This window comes from Microtus ochrogaster, chromosome 4 (assembly GCF_000317375.1).
Source record: "Microtus ochrogaster isolate Prairie Vole_2 chromosome 4, MicOch1.0, whole genome shotgun sequence".
Lineage (NCBI taxonomy): Eukaryota > Metazoa > Chordata > Mammalia > Rodentia > Cricetidae > Microtus > Microtus ochrogaster.
Window position 1 is genome coordinate 4,356,417 of NC_022011.1, and position 10,500 is coordinate 4,366,916.

General features: G+C 47.9%; 1 protein-coding gene across 1 annotated transcript in view; it reads right to left on the minus strand.

The window, feature by feature from the left end:
- Nucleotides 1-1,696: 1,696 nt before the first annotated feature.
- The window catches only part of Cdh3 (cadherin 3), a 47,002-nt gene continuing 38,198 nt past the window's right edge, over nt 1,697-10,500 (minus strand). Inside the window, exons 14-16 of the mRNA XM_026778683.1 lie at nt 7,460-7,590; nt 6,962-7,108; nt 1,697-2,490 (exon numbers count right to left, since the gene is read on the minus strand). Of these exons, the coding sequence (XP_026634484.1) occupies nt 2,281-2,490; nt 6,962-7,108; nt 7,460-7,590 (488 nt within the window). The 3' untranslated portion in view covers nt 1,697-2,280. The remainder of the gene's footprint in view (nt 2,491-6,961; nt 7,109-7,459; nt 7,591-10,500) is intronic.

Here is a 10,500-nt window from a genome sequence, read left to right on the forward strand (position 1 = left end):
ACACACACACACACACACACACACACACACACACACACACACACACACACACACACGGTGTACATACATGCAAGCAAAACATTCATATACATGAATAAACCTTAGAAAAGGATTATCCACTCTTAGTCAGGTATGGGGTCTCAAACCTGTAATCCCAGCATTTAGGAGGCTAGGGTAAGATGACTGTGTGGGGCCAGTGGGTCCCAGAGAGCACGCTCCAAAAAGAAACAAAGCAAACAAAAGCCAAAAGCCACTCTCAGGGGAAGAAACATCCATTGCGACACCTACAATTTCCTCAGTCCCACTTGAAAAGAACAATTTTGTTGATGGCCATACTTGACATACTCAGACTCTTCTGAAAAGAATTTCATGGGGCTGGAGAGAGATAGCTCAGTGGAAAAGATGCTGACGTCTCTTTCTGAGGACATGTGTTCAATTCCCAGCACCCACACGGCATTTCACAGTCCCAGGGGATCCAACGCCCTCTTCTGGTGCCTTCTTGGGCAAAGGGGTTACTTAGGCACACACGGTACAGAGTCATACATACAGGGAAAACACCCAGGTACATAAAATAAAACAACAACCAAAGGCCAAGTTTGAACTTCACTTTGACTCCCCAGCAGTATCAGGAACATTGTAATTTATTATAATTTGACCAACACTCTGAGTGAATTCTCCAATTCCCCATTTTGCTTGCCTTTGGCATATCATTTAAAAACAAAACAAAGTTAAAAAAACAAACAAAAAAAAATCCCACGTTCTTATGAAGGAGTCACTTTTTTTTTGGTTTTTCGAGGCAGGGTTTCACTGTAGTTTTAGAGCTTGTCCTGGAACTAGCTCTTGTAGACCAGGCTGGCCTCAAACTCACAGAGATCCGCCTGCCTCAGCCTCCCGAGTGCTGGGATTAAAGGCGTGTGCCACCACTGCCCAGCCGAAGGAGTCACTCTTTAGCGCGAAAGTGCCCTTGGAGGAGGACTGTGAGGCCAAGTTTAAGGAAGTTAGGTGCTATGGGGCTCGGAAAGTCCCGAGTTGGCAGCCCTTACCATGCAGCAGGTTATCAATTCATCCAACCGTTTGTTGTTTGAGATGGGGTCTCACCACAAAGCTCTGGCTGGCCTGGGAAACACTTTTGTTTTCGGAGACAGGAGCCCACCTCCAATATGAGAACTCCTGCCTCAGCCTCTGTGTGCTGGGATTACAGATACACATCACCCAAGATCCTTCTTCCCTTCCCCCTCCCCGTAGCCAACAACCTCAAACTTGCTGTGTAGTTTGCAATGACCTTGAATTCCTCCCTAATGTTATAATTACCGGCTCGGGCCACTCAGTTCCAGGGGAAGGATGCTAACTCGGGTTCTCTCAGAGCTCTGAAGCTCCAGTGGAGGGAAGGTCGGTGACTCAGGCTGTCTACAGCATTACGTCCACCTTCCTGCCCTGAGATCAGTGGGACCCACAGGACACATAAGTGAATCTTGAGAAATCTATACCACAAGGAGGAAACTGAGAAGTGAGGGGGGTTTGCAAGAGCTTCTAAAAAGTCTAAAACCACCAAACTGAACCTTTCTCATAAACGCCCAGTTAAAGGAGAGAATTAGAATTAGAAAAGGGTTTTGTTTTAAATTCATTCCCTTAGCACCTCTGGGAAAATTTTGTTTAATAAAAAAATTCTAGAACATATACATGATTGTCATCACTGTCCATCCACAGGACACAACAGAGAAAATAAAAAATGCAAGACAACTTAGACATACTCAGTCAAAAAAATGATAATAAAGCAGTAATCCAGCCCAGCATGAGGCCTCAAGGCCCAGAGATCAGACAAACCAGGACCAGCGAGCCCTGCAGGCTTCTCTTCCGGAGGGCCTGAGGGGACACTGACCCTGCCCTTCCAGCCTCTAACTTTTTAAAAACCGCATAAGAAAAAAAGGGGGGGGGGCTGCAGAAAGAGGCCTCTTTCTAAAGAGAGGGAACCGTGGGAAAGTCATGAAGAACGTCAGAGCGAGGAGGCCCTACGAGGGCAGGCGGAGCACGGAGTGGCAGGTGGGAGACCTCTGCAAGTTCAGCCTCGGAAGCAGCCCTGCCCTGGCTGAGAGGGGATCAGTGCTGAAGTCTGTGCCACCCACACCCTTTCATCTCAGAGGCTACAGTCTGGCCTTCATGTCAGATGCAGTGTGCCTCTCAGGTTACTTCCTGGCAAGCTCCAGAGTCCTTGCAAAGTGGAAGCCAGGTTCCCCTTGTGACGGGATCTTCAGTTCTTGCTAGACAGCTCGGCAGGGCAGCCTAGTCATCCTCACCACCTCCGTACATGTCAGCCAGTTTCTTGAATCGACTTCCCCATTCAGTAAGGTAGTTGTAGTCCTGGTCCTGGTCGGAGGCCGAGGAGGTGAGCGAGCTCAGGGAGCCGGCATCTGAGCCACTGCCCTCGTAGTCAAACACTAGCAGGGAGTCGTAGGGTGGGGCGGTAGGGTCTGTGTTAGCAGCCTTCAGGTTCTAGGGAAACAGAGATCAGCAGTTAGGAATGGCAGGATGGCAACCCTTGCATAGCGGCTCAGGGCAACCCAAGCCGGTGGGCAAACACCATGACTCTGAAGTCAGATCAAGCCAGAAGACTATACACAGCAGTTTTGAGACTGGGCAAACCTCTCAGCTGCTCTAGGCCTGTTTCCTATCTATAACATGGTGATGCCCATGGCTTTGGAGGAAGTGAGTACACACACAAGTCTTGGTAGGCTACTAGCTGTCACGTAGTTGGGCATCGTCTTTATATTTACAAATGTGGGGATTAAGACAGAATTCGCAAACTATCTAGAAACCGTCTAGAAACTGTCCTCCTCTAATGAGACGCTCAAAGCATCTTCTCTGAAACAGCTGCCCGAGCAATGTTTCCAGGTGTGAGCACCCGAGTGTCTGATGCAGTATTCTTCTAAACAAAGCTCAAGAGAGGTTTGCTGCCAGGCAGTGGTGGCGCACACCTTTAATCCCAACACTTGGAGGCGGAGGCAGTTGGATCTCTATGAGCTGGAGGCCAGCCTGCTCTACAGAGCAAGTTCCAGGACAGCTAGGGCTGTTACATACATAAACGCTGTTTCTAAAACCCAAAAAGAGGCTTACTGCTGGACTACTTCCAACAGGCAAGAGGGGCAAGCAGGTTTGTTTCCATCTCCGCAGAAGACAGAACAGAGGAGAAGTTGGGGCTGAAGACCGTGAGTGTGTGTGTGTGTGTGTGTGTGTGTGTGTGTGTGTGTGTGCGCGCACGCGCGCGCGTGCATGTGCAGATTGGAAGACAACTTTAGGGAGTCTATAGCAGGCTCACACAGACTTCCCACCTTCCTAACTTATGGCTCTACAAATAGCTTATTTGGAGGTTTAAAGCTAGAGTAGAGTCACATCTAGATCAGTGGAGGCCCAGTCCTGGGAGTGTGGGGGTGTCAGAGGCTCCAGCAGTCTTGAAAGTTCCCTGAGGGATTCCAGTGCCAGGCAAGTTTGGGGGCCTCTGTCAGTATCACTCTATCCAGTCCTTGAAGTAATCCACAATAGCTTCCACAATTTTCTCTCCATTAGAATCTTATTTATTGCCAGGTGGTAGTGGCACATGCCTTTAATCCCAGCACTTGAGAGGCAGAGGCAAGGGGATCTCTGAGTTAGAGGCCAGCCTGGTCTCCAGAGCGAGCTCCAGGACAGCTAGGGATACACAGAGAAACCCTGTCTGGAAACAAAACAAGACAAAGCAAACAAACAAAAATCTTATTTATCTATTTTGAGGCAGGGCTTCACTTTTAAGCACAACCTGGCTGGGAACTCATAGCAGTCCTCCTGCCTCAGCCTTCCAAGTGATGGGATTATATGTATGGGCCACATCTGGCTTCATAGTTTAATCTCTAGAATTCAAACCTGTTGGGAGGCAGAGGCAGTTGGATCTATATTAACAGTTGGTGCAGCCGAGTGGTGGTGGCGCACGCCTGTAATCCCAGCACTTGGGAGGCAGAGACAGGCGGATCTCTGTGAGTTCGAGGCCAGCCTGGTCTACCAAAGGAGTTCTAGGACAGGCTCCAAAGCTACAGAGAAACCCTGTCTCGAAAAAAAAAAAAAAACAGTTGGTGCACACTGTTAATCTCAGAACACAGGAGGCAGGAACAGACAGCGGACTTGTTGAGTTGGAGGCCCATCTGGTCTACATAGTTCTAGGTCAGACAAGGCCATAGAGGGTGACCTTGTCTTAAAAGACAAACAAAATCCCAGGACAGCCAGGGCTACACACAGAAACCCTGGCCGGGGGGGGGGGGGGGGGGGAAGGGAAAAGAAAATAAAGAGACACAAAAATCAAAACAAAACAAAACAGAAAAAGGAATAAAATAAAGGAACCAGCGAGAAAGCTCAGCAAGTGAAGGCACTTGCTGCCCCAAGCTGGATCCCCACACCCATGTGGTGGACGGCAAGAACCAATTTCCACAAGTTCTCTGGGGGGCGACAGGGATGGCCAAGATCACCTGCTGCCTTAGTTTGCTTTTTTTTTTTTTTTTTAAATCGAGACAGGGTTTCTCTGTAGCTTTGAAGCCTGTCCTGGAATTAGCTCTTGAGGACCAGGCTGGCCTCGAACTCACAGAGATCCGCCTGCCTCTGCCTCCCGAGTGCTGGGATTAAAGGCGTGCACCACCACCACCAGGCTTTGCTTGCTTTTTTAAACACAAGGTTTCTCTGTGTAGCTCTGGCTATCATGGAACTCACTCTGTAGTGTAGACTAGGCTGGCCTCGAACTCAGATCCACCTGCCTCTGCCTCTGCCTCTGCCTCTGCCTCTGCCTCTGCCTCCCAAGTGTTGAGATTAAAGGCATGCACCACCATGTCTGGTTCACTTTCTTCTCTTTTTGAGGACTCAAGTTCAGTGCCCAGCACTCACAACTGCCCATATGTAACTCCAGTTTCAGGATGCTGATACCCTTTTCTGACTCCATAAACACACACATGTGGTGCATATGCATACACTTAGGCAGGCACACACACATACACACAAACCTAAAAAATAAAATAAAATGTGTTCTGCCTGCATGTGTGCCTGTAAGCCAGAAGAGGGCACCAGACCTCATTACAGATGGTTGTGAGCCACCATGTGGTTGAATTGAACTCAGTTTCTCTGGAAGGGCAGCCAGATCTCTTAACCTCTGAGCCACTCTACAGCTCCTCTAAAAAAAAACTTTTTAAGCAGGCTGGAGTGATGGCTCAGACGTTCAGAGCACATATTGCTATTGCTCTTCCAGAGAAGCCAAGCTCAGATGCCAGCACCCGTAATCAGTGGGTTACAACTGTCACTGTCACTCCAGCTCCTCATGTACATTTCCCTCCCTACACAGACACACATAATTATTCTTTTAAAATTATTGTTTATTATTATTACTTTTTAAAAGATAGATTCTCATTATGTACCTCTGACTGTCCTGGAACTCACTCTGTAGACAACGCTGGTCTTGAACTCAGATATCTACCTGCTTCTGCCTCCTAAGTCCTGGGATTAAAGGTTTGCACTATATCCAGCTTTTATTTTTTTTTTATTTTTTGGTTTTTCGAGACAGGGTTTCTCTGTGGCTCTGTAGACCAGGCTGGTCTCGAACTCACAGAGATCCGCCTGCCTCTGCCTCCCGAGTGCTGGGATTAAAGGCGTGCGCCACCACTGCCGGGCTATATCCAGCTTTTAGAAATTATTTTTGTTGGGGGCTGGAGAGATGGCTCAGAGGTTAAGAGCACTGCCTGATCTTCCAAAGGTTCTGAGTTCAATTCCCAGCAACCACATGGTGGCTCACAACCATCTGTAATGGGGTCTGGTGCCCTCTTCTGACCTGCAGAAATTATTTTTGTTTTTAAAACATATATATTATGTGCATTGGTGCTGCCTGCATGTACGTCTGTATACCATGAGCATCCAGAGCCTGCAAAGGTCATAAGAGGGCATTAGATCCCCCCCAGAACTGCAGTTACAGAGTTGTCAGCCCCCTAGAAGAGCAGCCAGTGGTCTTCACTGTTAAAGCTTCTCCAGCTCCATACACAATCTTAAAATAAAACAAAAACTTAAAAAGTTGTCCTCTGATCCTCATGTATGTACCATGGCAGACAGTGCATAAACACATAAATATATAAATAAAATGTAAAAATGCAAAATAAAACTAGAAAACCAAGAGGCCAGGAGTAGTATCTCACTGCCTTTAATTGCAGCACTTGGAAAGCAGAGGCAGGAGACTCTCTGTGAGTTGGCAGCCAGCCTGGTCTACAGCAAGAATTCCAGGACTAAACAGGAAACACTCAAAAAAACAAATAGAAGATGAAGCAATGGCTCAGCAGCCAAGAACACAGGCTGCTCTTCCCGAGGAAAGGGTTTCAATCCCCAGCACCCACATGGGGGCTCAGCTCACAAGCCTCTGCAACTCCAGGCCAGAGGACACAACACCCTCTTCTGGCCTCTGGGGACACTGTACAATGTGGTTTACAGCCGTGAATGTAGGCGGAACACCCATGCACACAAAATAATAAAACAAAATAGTTTAAAAACAAACCAACACACATACAGAGAGAGAGAGAGAGAGAGAGAGAGAGAGAGAGGGGAGAGAGAGAGAGAGAGAGAGAGAGAGAGAGAGAGAGAGAGAGAGAGAGAGAGAGAGAGAGAGAGAGAGGAGAGAGAGAGAGCGGAGAGAGAGAGCGCCTTATACTCTAAAACTCCAACTCAAACCTGAGTAGTCTGGCTCCAGAATACTTTCCTAATAAAGTGTTTGAATAAATAGTGAAACTATTCCTATAAATTTGGAGTTTATGGAGGAGGAAAGAGAAGCCACAGATACTCGAGTATCCAGAGCTCACACAGCTGGTGGGTAGAGCCAGGATTTGAATTCAGAATCAACACAGAAAGTCCTTGTTTTTTCTCCCACGCTATTTGCACGTGACTCAGGGGCAGTGTGGGTTAGTCTGCTAGGCCTCACCTCAATGATGAAGTTGCCGATCTCATCTGGGTTGGCTGGCCGGGGACGATACATGGGTGTGGGAATGAAGGTTGGGGCCACATCATTGCGGAGAACCACCTCAGGCCTGGCCTCCAGCCCCCGGTGGAGCTGGGTGATGTCATAGTCCTTCATGAAAACAAATGGGGGCATTGGGTTGAGAATGTGCCCCATTTCCCACCAGCTACATCTCAGCCCTCTGATGCTTGGGAAGAGGCCAGAGATCCCAGAACCCCTCATTTCTACTGCCCTCCCCCTTCTTCCAAATTAAGGGCAGACTTGGGAGCCACTCAGCTGGGGCAAAGAGAATCTAGTACTAGACACCCTCCCAGGAGAGGGGTTGGTGGCCAGTGCTGCATGAAGACCGATGCCTCTGCCAGGGCTGGTGAACAGAGCTAACAGAGGTTGTAGGGTAGCCCAACCATTCCATCATGGGCCTTGGGAACACCCACATCTGCCTCCACCACTCCAGTGACCCACCTGGTCCTCTTCACCACCACCTTCTTCACCGTAATAGAAGACATTGTCACGGGTGTCGTCCTCTGGGAGCAGGAGGGGCTCTTTGACCTTTCTCCTCCTTCTCACCAACAAGAGGAGCGCCAGGAGGAGGGCTGGAAGAGTGGGGAAATATGAGAGCTCCCCCAGCCATGAGGGCAGCCAGGACCTCGGGCCCTCAGAGCACAGTGCATTCATTTATTTATGGGTTTTTCAGAGAGGATCTCACGTAGCCGGGATTGGTCTCGCTGTCTAGCTGAGACTAGTCTTTTTTTTTTTTTTAAGATTTATTTATTTATTATGTATACAACATTCCTTCCATGTATGTTTGTATGCCAGAAGAAGGCACCAGATCTCATTATAGATGGTTGTGAGCCACCATGTGGTTGGTGGGAATTGAACTCAGTCAGTGCTCTTAGCCTCTGAGCCATCTCTCCAGCCCGATGAGACTAGTCTTGAACTTCTGACCCGTGATGGCTAGTCTTGGGTGTCAATTTGACTACATCTGGAATTAATAAAACCCAAGCAGCTACGCACGCCTGTGAGGGATTTTGTCTTAATTAAAGCATTTGAAGTGGGAAGACCACTTTTAATCCAGACCTTTTGAGCTGGGAAGATCCACCTTTAACCTGAGCCACACCTTTGGCTGGAAGCCTATGTAAGGACGTGGGAGAAGGAAGCTTTGCTCACTGTCTGCTTGCTCTCATTCTTGCTGGAAAGTCCATACCGTGACTGGACTTAGAGCCCACTTCTTCAGGATTCCAGCATACTGAAGATCAGCTGAGACATCCAGCCTTGCGGGCTGAACAACACTAGATTCTTTACTTTTTTTTTTTTTTTTTGGTTTTTCGAGACAGGGTTTCTCTGTGGCTTTGGAGCCTGTCCTGGCACTAGCTCTGTAGACCAGGCTGGTCTCGAACTCACAGAGATCCGCCTGCCTCTGCCTCCCAAGTGCTGGGATTAAAGGCGTGCGCCACCATCGCCCGGCTCTTTACTTTTTATTTATCATATTTTATTTATTTTTCTACTGGATTCTTGAACCTTCCATCAGTAGACAGCCAGTGTTGGACCACAGCCTGTAAATCACTCTAGTAAATACTTTATATATATTCATTCTTTAAGTTCTTTTCCTCTAGAGAACCTTGACACTCTGCCTCCAGGACCTCTCAAACGCTGGGATCACAGGAATGCGCTGCCATATCCAGTTCCGCTTAGGTTTAAAGCCCTGCCATCTCCTATAGGTCTTCACTTAATGTCACCACCTCCTGGGAAGCAGCATAACTCCAATCCTCCAACCGTAGTCCTACAGCGTTTACCAAACCAGACTTTCCACTCTGGTGGCATTGAGGGGGAGCCCCCGGTCGTTGTAGCTAAGTTATTTTATGGGCCTTGGTGTTTTGCTTACATGTATGTTTGTATGAAGGTGTCAGATCCCCTGTAACTGGGGTTACAGATGGTTGTGAGCTACCGTGTGGGTGCTGGGATTTGAACCCAGGTCCTGGGGAAGAGTAGCGGTGCTCTTAACCACCGAGTCGCCTCTCCAGCCCCACCCATGCCCAGTTTTCTATGTGGTTCTAGGGATGCAGTCAAAGGGTGCATGCCTGTTAGGCAAGCATTGTCTTTTTAAAATCCATCACACAGACTGGTACTCAATAAAGGAAACTTTGTTCAGCTAAGGCAAAGAGCTGTCTTCTGCACTTCTAGGTGACTGTCTACAATCAAATATCAATACTCATAAATTCTTGTGATGTCCGCCAGAGTTGACACTTTGTCAAGGTCCAGTTCTCTTAAAGCAGAGAGTCCTGGCTAATTTCAACTTAGTCTGAATACCTGAACGATGTGGGGGTGGACTGTCTTTATGAAGTCTTGCTTGTCCTTTCCCCTTTCTAAGATGTGACCAGCGCTGGCATGATGGTTACTCTGCATATTCAATGCAACACAATCTAGAATGCTCTAGGAAGAGAAACTCATGAAGGACTGTCTAGATCAAGTTTGCCTGTGGGCAGGGTTGTGGGGGATGACATAGAGGTAGAGAGAGCTGCCCCTGTGGGTAGCACCATTTCTTAGGCAGGGGATCCTGAGCTGTACATGAGTGAAGAGAATGAATTAAGTTTGCATGCATCCAGTCTCTGTTCCTTTATTTTATGTGTGTGGGTGCTTGCATGTCTGTATTATGTACACATCTGTATCATGTATGTCTGGTGCCCACAGAGGCCAGAAGAGGGCGCTCAGATGGTTAGGAGCCACCATATGGGTACTCTGGAGGAGCAGCCAGTGCTCTTAATTGCTGAGCCATCTTTCTAGCCCCTTTCACCCCCTTTTTGAGACAGTCTCACTATGAAGCTCTGGCTGGTCAAGAATTTGTTAGGTAGATAGACTAGGCCGGCCTCAAACTCCCAGAAGTCTACCTGTCTCTGCTTCTGCAGTGCTGGATTAAATGAATGTGCCACCATACCTGGTTGCTTCTCCCCGTTCTTGACTGTGGGTGTGACTAGATGCTTCAGGTTCTGAACTGAAAACAAACCTTTCTCCCTTACGTTGCTTCCATCTGGTTTTGTTTCTGTAGCCCAGTGAGAAAACACCTTACCTGGCTCATATGACATATTTGAACATCAGGGGAATAACTGGATGGTTGTGGGAAATCTAGGAACTGAGGCCTATCCTCAAACTCAGAGACCCACCTGCTCCCAGAGAGCTGGGGTATGCCATCACTGCCCAGTCTAGAAATATTTATTTATTATTACTATTTTTTTTGAGACAAGTTTTCTCTGTGTAACAGTTCTGTCTAGTCTAGAGTTCAATATTTATAGACCAGGCTGGCTTTGAACTCAGAGATCCGCCTGCCTCTGCCTCCAAAGTGCTGGGATTAAAGGCATGGGTTACCACACCCAGCTATTTATTATTGACATGAGCACACAAAGTAAGGGTTTATCACGTCATCTTCATACACGTGTTACTGTACTTTGTTCTCATTTGTTCCTGTCCCCGCTGCCCTCCTGCTCCCCTCTCCCCACACGCTGCCCTCC